At 40.1% G+C, this 14,786-nt stretch overlaps 1 protein-coding gene across 28 annotated transcripts in view; it reads right to left on the reverse strand.

The window, feature by feature from the left end:
- The window catches only part of MAPK10 (mitogen-activated protein kinase 10), a 167,795-nt gene that overhangs the window by 142,055 nt on the left and 10,954 nt on the right, over nucleotides 1–14,786 (reverse strand). For 11 of the 28 annotated variants that reach the window (XR_011150501.1, XM_069012931.1, XM_069012937.1 and 8 more), the window contains one exon: nucleotides 13,887–13,990. The exons of 7 other annotated variants lie outside the window; for them this stretch is intronic. Coding sequence is in view for 11 of the 21 variants with exons in the window: in XM_069012931.1 (XP_068869032.1) it covers nucleotides 13,887–13,970 (84 nt within the window). In the remaining 10 variants the exon portion in view is untranslated. Of the gene's footprint in view, nucleotides 1–671; nucleotides 765–10,075; nucleotides 10,340–13,886; nucleotides 14,030–14,786 lie in introns of those variants that run through there. 10 more of the 28 variants (XM_069012933.1, XM_069012932.1, XM_069012916.1 and 7 more) reach the window with 7 other exon arrangements.

Consider the following 14,786-nt stretch of genomic DNA (forward strand, 5'->3'; position numbering starts at 1 on the left):
GCTGAGTTGTTCACTTGCATCCAAGTAATGTGTAAGAGTGATGATTAAAGGCCACTTTCTTAAAAACAACCCCCACCCCCACATCCGACAAGGTTTGTCAAACGCTTCCACACACACACTTTTTTTTTGGCATTCAACCACTCTGCAAAAGGCCAAGACTTCTGCCCCCTGAATGTTCCAGTTCCTTGTCCTTTCTTTATTTTGCCACACTCAAATTTTATACGGCTGTGTATGGACCATATAACCCCCATAATACCCTCATTTTTCTACTGAGCTGCAAGCCAAGACACCTCCTTTCCCCCAAAGCCCCCAGGCAGCGTTAGAGGTGATGAGGCTGAGTAAAACCCCACTGTTTACATGAGCCAGCTGGTAAAGCACTGCCACACTCCCGTCCACGGTGTGCCCCTGCCCTGCTCTCACGGCCACCGGTCACCTACAGCACCCAAACATTAAAGCTCATACACACCCGAACACAGGAAAATGTTGCTTCTCTGGCCACAAAATGGACAGGTGCAGCCTTCTTGCTTCTCTTAGCAGTTTACTTCATTAATCTGTCTCTCTCTCTCTCCCTCTCCCCTGCTTTATTTTTTTTTTCCTCAAAGAGCAATCAATAGTCGTCACCCCACCCTGCGAAAGCAGTTAGTCAAAGAATATTAGCATCAACCACCTACCATTCCTTGCTTGCGAGCTATTCTCCTCGTCCAGAAACCTTTTCCCCAAACTGCGACTTTAGGTGGTATTTTTAAATCACATTCCAAACAGTGCTGAGGAAAAAAAAAAAAAAAAAAAAAAAAAGGGCTATTTATAATAATAGGAAAAAAAAAAAAAGATAAGAAAAAAAAAAAAAAAGAAAAATGATGGGCAGTTGCTTTCAAGGTAAATCACCGTTTTCCTTTCAAGAACTGAATAAAAGCCTGGGGGAGAGGGTAGAAGAGAACAGAAAAAGGGGAGGCAAAATGTCTGATAATAATGAAATAAAAGGGGAGGGGGGGGAAGAGTGGCTTGCTGAATCACGCTCTTTCACTGCCTGGAAACCATTGTGCAGCGTGATGCTGGCTGTACCATTGTGGAACCTACCAGAGGAGACAGGCAGAGAGCTTGGGGAATGGGGCTGCTATGGCAACTGAAAGGAGCACACATGACGTCAAAGCACACAGAGGTCTCGCAGGGGGAGGGAGAGAAAAATCTAATCTGCAGCCACAGCTACGGTATCTCCTGGAGAATCAGGGGATAGAGCAGCCTGCAAAGGGAAGCTGAGCAGCCTCCTGTAGCACTGACCAGCAGCAGCAGCAGCTCCTCAGACATCTGCAGTACAGAGAGAAGGTGGTAGCAGCAGTGTGGATCTGCTCTTTTGTTTACATTAGCTGCTATACAAAGGCATAAATGCCCATCACCCTAAGAAAACATACACATCTTTAAAATTCAATCAAGCTGCATGCTTGGGAGAGGGATTTAAAAAAATAATAAAATTACAACACATCCACGGCTATTGAACACAGCTACTGCTTGAATGTACAAGCAATGCAACTCTTGGAGGTCCTCAGAAGCCCAAGGACCTGCTAAAGATCTCCCCACTAGCAGTATGTTGTACCCCACTTCCAAAAAGTACCACTGCCCAGAGGAACTAGTGCATTTTTTGCTCACAGAACCAAGCAGAGTTGGTGATGACTTCTGATGTCCTCAAGCTGACAAATTAAGCAGATAACATTTCTTCTGCACATACCAAACTGCAGGATGTCTCCTCTCTTCTGACACTAAACAGCAAAGAAAGCACACTGGAAGGCTACTCCACTTCCATGAGATTTAGGCTTGGATAAGAGCTAGTCAGAAATCTTATCACAGAATGGTTTGGGTTGGGAGCAACCTTAAAGATCATCTAGTTCCAATATACCCAGGCAGGCATGTCATTCATTAGACCAGGTTGCTCAGAGCCCTATCCAACCTGGCCTTGCACATAGCCAGGGATGGGGCATCCACAGCTTCTCTGGGCAACCTCTCCAGTGCCTCACCACCCTCACAGTGAAGAATTTCTTAATATCTAACCTAAACCTGCTCTCTTTCAGTTTGAAGCCATTCCCCCTTGTCCTGTCACTCCAGACCCTTGAAAAAAATTCCTCCCCATCTTTCCTGTAGGTTCCCTTCAGGTGATGGAAGGTCACAGTTAGGTCACCCCAAAGATTTCTCTTCTCCAGGCTGAATAATTCCAACCCTTTTTGCCTTTCCTCCTATTATGGTGACATTCTATCTTGCCAAAATACCCTTTCAAAAAAACAAACCATTTCCTTCATTATATCAATTTCATTGGTCTACAAGAACACCAAGGAGCTCACTGCCAGCGAGTCTGAATATTCCACAGGTTTTACCACACCTAGAGCCAAACACAGTCCTGTGTGACCTGGAACTCCAACACAGAGGTTATCTAACTCAGGCTGGGTAACTCTTGCTTTCCTGAGGGCCACCCAAGTGCCTTTAGCAGCCCATATATTGACATATGACGTGACACATAAACATGTAAACCATTTAACCTAACTACAGACAAAGTGAAGTCAATGGCTGGGTCTGGCCCCATAGCTATTGGTTGCCCATTCGTGTCTACATATACTTTTCTCCCTTCTCCATCAGCTTACTTCTCCTTCATGTTCTTATTTTTTGGAAGTGAAGGGTTTTATCTTGAGTCACGTATCGTTCCTGCATACACAAATACATGCATGACGGTCTGAACGCATTTAGCTGCGGCGAGAAAAAATTCTATTGTTCCAACTTTCACACTGTTGTCTTTTTTTTCCCCCCACCCATTTACTTAACACCTCTATCAAAAGCTAACAATCACCACAGAAAGTCCTCCCCACACTCTACATTATGCTAAGAGAAGATGTCCTGCCATTGTCACCAGTGCCCTGAAGAGGCACGAAGGGCAGCCGGGCACAACTTCCACTGCAGTTTGCAAACACCTGCAGAGTAGAAATAAGCAATAAGCCAGATACTTTTAAGGTGCCAAGCTACTGGTCTCAACATCATAGCACATTTGACTGGGTAAGCTTCAGACATTGACAGTTTGCTAAATTTCTTTTTTTGAGTGATGGGGGAGGAGAACAACAGAGATGCTGCAAGATGCTAGCAAGAGCCACAATTAGCAGTAACTACAAGATATTGAAACAAAAAAAAAAAAAAACAGGATTCTCATCACAACACTGACAAAACAAACAAAAATTTAAACAGGCTGTATTTATGTTGCCATTAAAAACACAAACCCCTTCATTCCCTTTTAATCTTTCACACCATATCACATCTACTCTCCTAGTGTCTAGGACATTACTATCATGTTTGCACAGAAAGTGGCTACTGCTTCCAGCACAGAAGGGCTCCAAGCAAAGGAACCTTCCTCCACTCTGAGAAGGGTTTCATCCCTTCCAGATCCTACAAGAGAATACCCTGAAAAATTATTTCTCTTGTGCTTACAGGTTTCTTCAACAATTCACTATTGTTAGGCAAAAATACCAGAATGAAATTACCTCTTTGAAGAAGGATTTTTTTTTCCTTAAAAATATATCCATACACATATTTTTCTGAATTACAAAAAACAGTAAGGGTACAATAAATTTAAGTTTTCTAGGAAAATAACAATCCCACACTATTGCATGAGTCAGGAAAATACCTTTGAAAATACCATTAACTGACCACTCACTGGTGCAGAAGGGATAAAGAGTGGCTGCTTTTGACATCATTACAAGAGTGGGGTTGGAGAAACAGAGGAAACAAAGAGCCTAAGCCTCTACAGAAGTGACAGAAGCTTTGGAGTGTAATTAGGATACTTGCCCTTGAAACAATGGATCTAATGGAAAACAGCGACTTTTCAAATGCTTCTTTCCCCAGTCAAGGGATGCTGCTTCCTCGAGCTCAACAGCATTTCTCTCCACACTCATCTCCAGTGATTACAGAGATGTTTGACTGGCTGGGCCGAGATACACCAACATGCCATAAAATGTATTCCATACTGGAATCAGGCCTCAGCTAAACACTGTAATGGCCTGACACAGCACATCAGATTTGCATCAAACTATTTAAACAAATCATTTTTGGCACCAGTTTCCCAGAATAGTTGTCCCAGTCTTAACTGGTAGATATGCTCTCTGTGACAGGTAAGGCCAGAAGTGGGTATGGTCTAAATTTAAGGTGGACTAAATGGAAGCAGATGTTTACAGCACAAAATCAACTACAAAGGTCACAATGAGTCAACTAAATTAATTTCAGCTAAGCTCCTGGACTTCCTCTTTGTGCTTTTAAAGCACTCAGTGTTGGTCCTCCTTAGTACAAGAATAATTTCATTTCAAATGCAAATTCTGCATACAATTTGTAGCCCAGAAGATGAAAAAGCTGTAGACTGTACCTCTGTCATTCATTTTCATGAGACTGGGAGCACACTTCTCTCAGAACCTGCTGTATGGATGGCTGAATGTAGCAACTCCTGAATTGCCACAGTTTGCAATCCAGCACATTAAAGCAATCTGAAATTAGAGATGACTTAATGCACTGGGTTGCAAACTGTGATGGTTTAAGAGCTGCTACACACCCCCTTCAGCTCAGCCTGCCTTACAGGGGTCATATTCTTCTGAATCACATCAAATTAAGGCCACTAAAATAAAATCCTAGTGAGCAAGCATCTTCATGTTTTAAGGCATAAAGCAACAGACCAACCTCTGAACAAATTCTTCCATCCAAGTCAGTGCTAAAGCCAGAACTAAGGGATTTCTCAACCTCACTTTCAGCCACAGTTTTGTACAATTCCACTCTGATGTAATGTTGCACTCTCCAGTAGAACAGTGAAGGTGTGTGCCAGGCTCTCCATGGAACCAGCCCCTGCTGTTCTCCCCAGGTATGAACCCGCTGTACAGGAAATCCAAGAGTGTCTTTGTTCCAAAGTTATTTTTCAAGCTTGAGGATGCAATATAACAAACTCCTTTTTTTGCAGCTCTCATTTCTCTGCCATACAACCCTGCACTGTACTGAACTTCTAAGCTGGTTTTTAACAAAATCAAAAAATTTTCAATGCCTTCATTGCTGTTATTCAGTCTCATTCTCAAGGAAAAATACTGATGAAGGTTGACCCAGACTTTATCTCAGACAAAAGAAACAATAATCTTGGATTTTGTGTTCATCTCCATCAAGAGGCCTTTAAAGCCATTACATTTTCCACATTGTTATTATGCTAATGGTTGAGAGAGGCTTTGTAAAAAGCTAAGGAAACTACACATACTCCTATAACTCTTCTTTCACCCCCTTTCCTTTCACTACCTTTTCACTGCCATACCATGAAAAAGTGTACATTTTAACCTCAGGATTTCTTTAACTTTGTTGTACAGGTTGACAAATGTAACAGAACTAAACTGAGATGGAGAATTAACTATGCCCAGCATCAGGTCAGCTTTCTATATAACTCTGAGGTTGAAAAGCACAATCTAAACCTTCTTTTTACCTTCATGAGGCCTCACCAATACAGAGATGCTGCAATTACAAAGTGTAATTGGAGACAAAGCTGGGTAATTGAGAATAGGCAGTGATATCACAGGGTAGGGCATGGCTGTTGGACAAGTCCACTCGATTCATTTTTTCACAAGGGAGGTTTATAAGTGAAAGAGACAGTGAATCAGCACAACCTATGCACCAGAAGAATTCTTAAAAGACAGACTGGTTAACAGTAAGGAGTCGCACTGATCACTTGCTTGTACATTGCACAAACAGGAACAAAATCCAGCAGCTATCAGACCAAAGGGCATTACCTTAGATATTGAAATCCTGCTTTATATGTAGTAGAGGACAAGAGCAGATTCAGAAAAAATGGTTCTTCAAGTCAAGAGTGCTTTTCATTATCCACACATTTCTAAATCAAGATGCAAGATAGGATGAAACAAATCTTAGCAGATATGCATTAAGCAGAAACTGGACAGGCACTAACACAGTAGAAATGTGCACACAAATGCATGCACATGAATACACAAATTTGAAGGGTTCAAGCCTTTACACTCATCATCATTAGAAAAAGGACGTCCTGAGACAAAGTCCATAAACATGAAACAGCAAGATGCATATATATCTCACTAGGCAGTAAATCAGATGTACAAAACTGGACTGCTAACTACTTACTTCAATGGAGGGAACAAACTTAATGAATAGCTTCAAGCGTCCAAGTGTTGGAGAAACAGAACTGTTTTTACTGTACAAGAAACTATTTAATCTGTACCTTCAATTACTGCATCATTAGTAAAAAAAAATGTTGCTACTTATTTGATGACACACACATCAAGAGAACAACTTCAGCACACAAAAATACTACTGCCATTTTTGAAGCTGCTTTGTCTTGCTGTCAAGGGTTGCATGTCCTGTAAAACTCTAGCAAATAAATATACCCTTAAATGCACTAATATAATTTTGAATGAATTTATCATGGTTGTTTCATTGTCCTAATGATATAAAGCATTACATAAAATGCTAAAGGTGCCATAAACCAAATGCTTACTACAAAAAAGAAAACAACCTTAATTTTAAATTGCCATCTGAAGGTAATGCCATGAACTGCTCAAGTCTTATTTAATTTTAAAAATTGCCACTTCCTGTATTCAGTAATTCTTCCAGAGCGAATGATTTCATGCTCAATTTTCCCTCCAGAGATACATAAGGCATGTATGAAGGATTCAATTATAAATTATTCCAGTACAATAGAGCACTAAACAGAATTTAAACTTGTTTCAGGATGCAAACAAACAGAAACCAATCCCTCCCCCAAATGAGTACTTCCCCCATTTACATAACATGAATGCATAGCCATCATTTGCAACATTTCTCAGGTTTACCTGAGAACCATGACACACTTCCAGCTGACTTCTGTGAAAAATTCCACGCTGTCAGCTCACTTTGCTACGACCATAAAATTAAATCAGACTCTGACAGATGGTGTCCAGCCTGTCTGAAGATATTATCTGCTGTATAAATATTGATGATTTTAGTAAGTTGTGCTCCAAATATACCTTTTGAAACAATAGAGATTCCTATCTTGAGCTAACAGTAAAAGCTTTGGCTATGTTACCATGACAATAATATGTTCCCCAAGGTAGGATTTAGAAGAGCTGGGCCAAATAATTCTCTTGTTTAAACACTGTTGTGTTCAAAATTGCACAGACTTACTGAAATGGGAAAAGAATGCATTAGTAGATTTAGTGAACTACATGGATTTCAGCACCCTGCTGAGAGACGGCTCAGCCTCCTCTGCTACTGAAAATTCTGGTTCCTGGGTTGCTTCAAAAGCTTTTAATATATTGCCTTTTCTTATAAAATCTTTCTTGGTACATTACTTGCTTGGGAATTGTTTCATTTCTTAAGTTTAATTCTCATGCAAGAGCTTGGACAACTCATCAATTTTTTTCTCAAGTTCACCAGGTGATGCATTCACTTACCAAGTCCTGATTCCATATTTCTTGCACATAAGCAAGTCTCAAACCAAAAAGTTCTAAGATTAGGATTACAGAATGTCAGAATTTAGCAGTGCTGCATAATCATCTTTTTAAAGCAATTGGGTTGACTGCCTCTGTGCATTTGGTTCCCCCGAGTATTTCTTCCAAATAGGTGATTTCAAAGGTGTTCTTGTTCCCCTTTGGCAGCAGAATGATCACATAATGAAAAAAGCATTTTTGGATTTTTTATTTTATCTCAGCCCTGACCTAAGAAATAGGTCAAAAAGGTTTCACTTAAACTAGGGAGTTGTAAAGGCTGCAGCTCATAGAGACAGAAACCAGCCCTGAGGACTCCAGCACTGCCTGTGAGTTAAAAAGAAGTAGAACAGCTAAACTTTCATTTGATTTGTAGAAAATTCATTCACAGCAAAACACAGCGAGATAAGGCACGGCAACTACCCAGTGCCATACACGTGAGATGCACGTTCTCAAAGTGTGTAAAAATTCCCTTCACCACACCTGCTTTCCACACTTGCTGCCTCAGGAATGCTCGTGATGCTCTCAAACCTGCACAAAGGCAGGAGAGTGGGTATCACACATGATGCTGCACCAGCACCTGCATGAACCCTTCCCACCTGAGGCAACTCTGCCCAAGGGAGCAGCTCTGCAGGAGCAGCTCACACTGCATCCCTCTGTGGCACACAGGCTGGCATGGGGCCTGAGAAACCACCTGAAAAACCACATTTCTGCTTCCTCCCACAGCTCCTAATGCCATCCAAGTTCCCTATTAGTGAGCACTGCAAGGCAGGATGGGTACAAATGCAATTTAATGTCACACTCAGACACTGCCAAGACAAAGCAGCAGACATATTTGAAGATACACAGAATAAGACCCGTGGGGTTTTTGCTTCCATGGCGTGCTCAGATGCTGCTATCATAGAGCATTGTGCAGGTCTGTCAAAGCAACACTTTTAAACACCATATTTCACTGTTGATTCTGGAACAAAGCAGCAGCTAAGTGAGGACAATGTACAAACTGGCTGTGCTCAACAGCTCTGTAATTGCCCAAAGGTGCAGAATAGTGATGTGAAAAGAGTGTAATTCCAAGGCAGAATATTTCAATTTTAGAATTGAAGTAACAGCTCGGATGTAACAGAGCTATTCATGTTTTCCAGGCATTCTAATTCCACTTAGGCATTGTTTGTGCTTCTAGCCCTTCCCCCTCTTCACTGCCTCAGCATTCTTCATTTCATCCTGCCATATTGCAAAGAATGTCTCAGAAGTGCAAGAAGAAAAAACAAAAACAAATTCCCAAACCCCCCAAAATTTACACACTCATGAAAATCCTGCCAAGGCCAGAGAACCATGAGGATCCTAAGCTGTTTACCTCACTGAAAAACCAGAGAGATGGTGCAAACAATATCTGTTTTCCTATAGTGGAACAAAGTATCTGATCTAGACAGCCATGTAATCCTGTAAATTAGGACAAATCTACAGCCCGCAATTGCAATCTCAATCTAGGCAAATCTGAAAAATTTTAAAAAAACCCAAAAAACCAAGTTCTGAGAGTTATGCCAAAAGCACCTGGCAGGCCTCAATCTAATACTGCATTATTTCTGCTGACACGAAAGTCAAGACCATAACCTGCCTCAAGGTTTAAAGGCTTAGACAACCACTTCTGTTCACTGAAAATAGTTTGCAGAGGCCAGTTTTCAAGGATTATTCTTATAACTTATCTAACTGCATCACTGAAGAAGGACTGCAACATCCTAGAATGTTTATGACAGGGAAGAGGGGAAATATTTCAGGGGAAAGAATATACTATTCCTGTTTATTTAGTCAAAGAAAACTAAGAAAGTTCAAAAGTTAAAGACTGATAACAACTGAAATAGATAGCTGACTGCTGGAAATAAAAAACAAAACCAAAGTCAGCATCTGCAGAAAATTCTATGATCTGCCTTCAAGAAAGAAAGAGAGGCTCTCAATCATAGTTTAGCAAATGGCCATTTTAGAGAAGGAAATAACACTGGGTCTCTGTATTTGAGTTCTAAGAATTAACTTGCTGTGGGGATGGATTTATCTGCAGTGATTTTTATTGAGGGCCACTGCAAACCTCTGTGATACCCTGTGTTTACTTTACTGGAGCTGAAATCCAGGACGAAAAACAGAGAATCCACTGAGTGACACCTACCTGGCAGGTCTCTCTCCTGCATTTTCCCCTTATGATTTGTCTTATTTGATCTGGACTCAAGCAGAACAAATACATTATGGAAACTGTACACTTTGAATCCAAACAACCCTCTTGGATGAGCTGGACTTCTTGCATCTTACAGAGCACTATTCTCTCATCTCACCATGGGCACTTGATATTTGAGAGATCTGATTTGAAGTCCAAGACAATCTACACAGGCTTAGACAGTATGTGGCTGGACATTAAGGAGAACTACATTCCTCCTGGATTAACAACCAGATAAGAAACAAAATTGCCTGTGGCATTTCACATCCCACTGGTATCTGTGTTAATGCACCTGATTTGGGGTCCTCATGTCCTCGGATATCAACTCCACACCAGCCAGCTGCCTGTTGTCAGCTCCAAGTCAAGCTGCAACTTATGGCACGCTCCAACTTACCTTCCACTGTTACCACAGACAGATGAGGCAGGATTACAACATGAAACTATGGCTTGGAAAACGCCCATGAAACATCTTTTGTTTCCTCTTCTTTTGGTCCCAGATTCCAGGTGTAATCTTGACATGGATTCCTTTCAAGCATGGCACTTTTCCTCAAAGCACCAGGTGCCCTGATGAATCCTTGTCAATCAATGAAGCTCTTTCATTTGCATGCAGCATCATTTAGAGTTATCACCAAGGCATTAAACCATCCAGGAGGTGACAGCTGACACACCTTCTGTAAAGTGGCTTTGGTATGATAGACATTACAGGTATTAAAAAACATTAACTTTAATACTGTAATACAGCAATTATTAATAACATCACTTCTGAACTGGTAGCACCTTCACATGAAGACTGTCACACTCACCTTTTTCTCAAGTGGCAAGATTCACAGGAAAGGAACAGTCTAAATTTTTTAAAAATTAATTCCTGAAATCAAGCAAAGTACTTGAAATTCCTATGAAATAATAGAATTAATCAGAACTTAGCAAGAAAGCCTCTTGAAGGAAACAAAAACAAAGACAACAGCAGCAAAAAGAAACTCACCCTTAACCTCAGTGATCACTGCACAGATTCAATAAATCAAGTTTATACAAACACAAATTACAGAGTGCTCACATATCTCATTTTCAACTGACTTCTTAAATAAAGTCTTAATTTCCAATTGCAAGCATATTTATTAACCTCACCACAGAAAAAGCTGTGCTGTCTTTTGAGTGCTTCTATAGATATAATCTTAACATTTGTGATAAAAAGTTCAAAGCTGCTCCACTTTTGCATTTGGTCAGCCTTTCCTTTTCCCTTTAGGATAGAAATATCTTTTGCCTGTATCTTCAAACCAGCTACTCTCAGAGAATCTCATAATCTGCATTGTTGTATTGCTTTCTGAAGAGGTGCTCTCATTAACACAGAAAATTATTGGAAATGAGATGAGGAGTTCAAATGTTTTGTGCTAAAAAAGCATGAAAAACAAAAACAAGTTACCAAGAGTTACCATTACTGCCAGCAGTAACAGTAACGTGGAAATTGATGCCAAAAATAAGTAAATCTTAATTTTTAGTGGTTACCCAGCAAAAGCTTATAATAATCCAACCCCCCCTCCTTTTTTTTTTTTTTTTCAATTGGAATTGAAAGGATTGAGAAAGAAGACTTAGAAAAAAACCCCCAATTCTTCAAATGTTAACTGGAAAAGAAAGCATTGTCAATCCATGAAATTCCTATTAAAGTCATGACATTTCACTTCACTTTCCCCCCTGTAGACAAGCAGCAAGGAAGAAGAACAAATTCCAAAGTAACTTTAGCTTCTTTCCCATCACAAAAAAAAAACCAACAAACAAACAAACAAACAAAAACCCAAAAACCAAACCAAAAAAATCAGAATCACAGAACAGATGGACAAAATGCTGTATAACCAAACCCTCACGCTGGGGACTGCACTCAGTATCTGCCGTGAAGAGCCACATCAAAACTGCTCCAGATCACCAAACCCAGCATTTACTACAGATCCTCTTTTAAAATCATTGGCCTCAGTGAGAAACTTGGACACCTAGGAGTGGCCCATTGACACATCTCTCTCTCAGGCCTGTGGTTCCCTGGATGGAACTCAAATCCCAACGCTTCCCGTACAATGTCTGGGGAGGAACAGGCGTTCAAGCCAAGCTTATCTACAGCTGCAGGAGTGAAGGATGACAGCCAGCTAGTTATCTTAGAGGAAACATTTTCCACTGCACTTGATCCAAATTCCTTTCTCTGTCCAGAACATAGACAGTCCAGGTCTCCTCTCACAATCCTGAGTGCCTACAGCTGTTCTTTGAATGGCCAGAGAAGGACTCCTGTTTGTTTTGGAAGTACAGCTGGAAAAAAGTTGCAGCACTTTTAGCTAACAGCTCTGTGGCATAACCACTTTCCCAGGCAGTGACAGGATTTACTGCACAGAAGTGAATGCAAAACCCAAAGTCAGAAACAGAAAGCACAGGGAAAATAACTCACTTGTGCAGTTCTGTAAAAGAGGATCCTTGGGTTTATTCCTACAACTGTTTAAGCAGACAGAAGCAGTTTCTGGAGCATCAAAAATAACTCAGACCTGTGCTCTATCTGCAAAGTTGCTAAGATGGCAGGCACTGTCTTTCATATCTCTCTCTCTCTGGCTGCTTTTCCTAAATAAAATATTCACAGCTGCAGTGACAAAGAGCCCAGTTTAACTGATATGAATGTTTTCAGCTCTACCCTATTTCTCAATCCCTACATTTAACAGAGACGTAGGTGATTATCTCATCAGATACATACAGAAGGGCATAGAATTGCAGGTACCAAGATAAGGAAGTGATAAGACTTTACAGCTTTGTGTATTTAAAAACCCACATATCATGAAGACTTGTCCTTCTTGCCACTCTTCTGAAGTGGAGATGAGGGGTAAGCCACAGACCAGCCACAAAATTTCAAACAAGCTATTTTTTTTTTATGCTCAACTCCTAACAGTTGAAAATGAATCATTTATCAAAAATATTTGTCAAATATTAGATACATGATATTGTGGATCTGGTGCTGTCAGGGTGGCTCTCATTTACTTCATGATTTTTAGTCTTTGAGGCAGATTAAGGCTAAAGAGCTCTTCAAGAAGAGCAAGTTGTAATCAAAACAGGCTAAAAGAAGCTCTTCCCCAAGATCATCGCTGGTGTTCCTACACAGCTTTCCACAGGACAAGAGTAGTCTAGTTCCAAAGCTTACTGCTACTACCAAGTGCTGAAAATTGGCTCATCCACAGTGGTACCACCCTACTCCTATCTGCAGGCCATGTCCCAGTCATTTGATGGCTTCCAATTGCTGCAGACTGGATATCATTTTCCTAGTTTTATTATGTTTTCATGAATGATACCAGGTAACTGTTTTCTAGGGCAGGAAGTAAATTATTTGGTAACAACTGTTATGTGCTATGCCTGAGTGAAATTTAAAAAAAAAATAAATAAAAAAAAATATCCTATTATTCCCTTTTTTAGTGTTTTGAATTCTTCCCTTCTGCTTTTTGCTTTCAGCCTTTGTTTAAAACTTCATTACTTCAGAAAGAAGCAAACACTTGAAATTTAATTACTCCTGCAAATCGAGGTTTGGTGGGGTTTTTTTCAATATTATTAAAGAAAGACCTTTAAGTAAAGTGTTTATTGTCAGTACAGAATAAACTAACAACACTACAAGACTGCTTCCATCAGCCCACTGGCCCCAATACTAAAGCAGTTTGCCTTGGACAAGCTAAGAGGACGATTCAGGTGTTTCTGGATGAGAGAGTCAGTCAGACCCTTAGATAACAGAACCAGCAAATAAATAAAGTCAAACGACTCCAATGATTGGCTTGATTTAGCATTAATGAAATACTACATTTGTTTGGGTATTTTTATACCTATCCTAACACTTGTGAATCTAGATTATTTAAACTGTTAATATCCTGGGTTACAATCCTTGAAAGCAGTTTGAAAGTTCATCAGCATAGACCTCTTCTGACATGATTAGCTCAGTGAATGTCATTTTACAGTGGTTATCCTGGGGACTGGAGAGATTTCTTGTCAACAAAAACCTTGTGTAACTCTCCCATTCTTCCCACATCACAGAAATGCAAAACCTCAGCAAGAGTGGAACCTTGGTGCCCAAAAGAAAATGCTGGAAATACGGATTCCAGAAGCCACTTTCTGGGACACTTAACATGTCTCTAGCCAGAGAGGCTGTTTTTATTCAGCAATGCTTACTGTTCCTGTTTGCTTTTTTCCTAATAACTTACCACAAGAGCAGTTGGTCCATTGTCATCTTTACAGAAAAGACCACAGTTATGTGCAGCCACCACACCTTCTTTATGCAATTGCATCTCTTCTTGAAAAGTCAGATCTAAACAAAAATGAGCACGAATTATCTGTTTTTTCTTTCCTAGAAAATGCATGGAGAAACATGGTTAATTTTTCCAATATAATCTACTTTTTCACATATAGATCCATACATAACAGGCCTTTCTACATAGATGTCAATAATACACAAAAGCTAGCAAAAAAGAACCAAAACCCTACTTTTATTTGATCATGTCACGCAAGTTTTACTATCGGTTTCCACAAAACTATAGAAACCCATGTTTAGAATGTAACTTCTCTACTTTCAAATTCTTTGCAGGCATGCATTTTGCAGACAGGTAAGCACAGAAGCAGTGTAACCATCCACTACAAAATCTATTTTAGCCCGCTCTGAGCAAGTCTTTCTCCCCACATTGCACAAGTCTCAACATGGGAAAAGAAGTGCTCAAGTGAGTAAAGATTACAGTGAAGTAGATTGAAGATACAATAATTTTTATTTCAGGTTCCAAACTACTTATATCATAGAATATTAAAATATTCTGGCTTAGAAGGGACCTTAAAAATCATCATGGGCAGGGGCATCAAGTAGGATTTCAAATGATCAACCATAATTTTAAAGCCATATTTATATTCCATTGATCTTATTATATACATGTTTTAGAAATTTTCTGATTCCTACACAAATCAAAAGACATTTCTTTACAGCTGAGTATGGTATAATTTGACTTCCACTTGTGGGAAGAGAGACTTCAAGTTTCTATTTTCCCCCAAGTATTCCAGAATGGCTGTGACTGCACATCAGCTTTGGGCTGGATGCCAACAGTCACCTGGTAGCACTG

This window comes from Aphelocoma coerulescens, chromosome 4 (genome assembly GCF_041296385.1).
Source record: "Aphelocoma coerulescens isolate FSJ_1873_10779 chromosome 4, UR_Acoe_1.0, whole genome shotgun sequence".
Taxonomy (NCBI): Eukaryota; Metazoa; Chordata; class Aves; order Passeriformes; family Corvidae; genus Aphelocoma; species Aphelocoma coerulescens.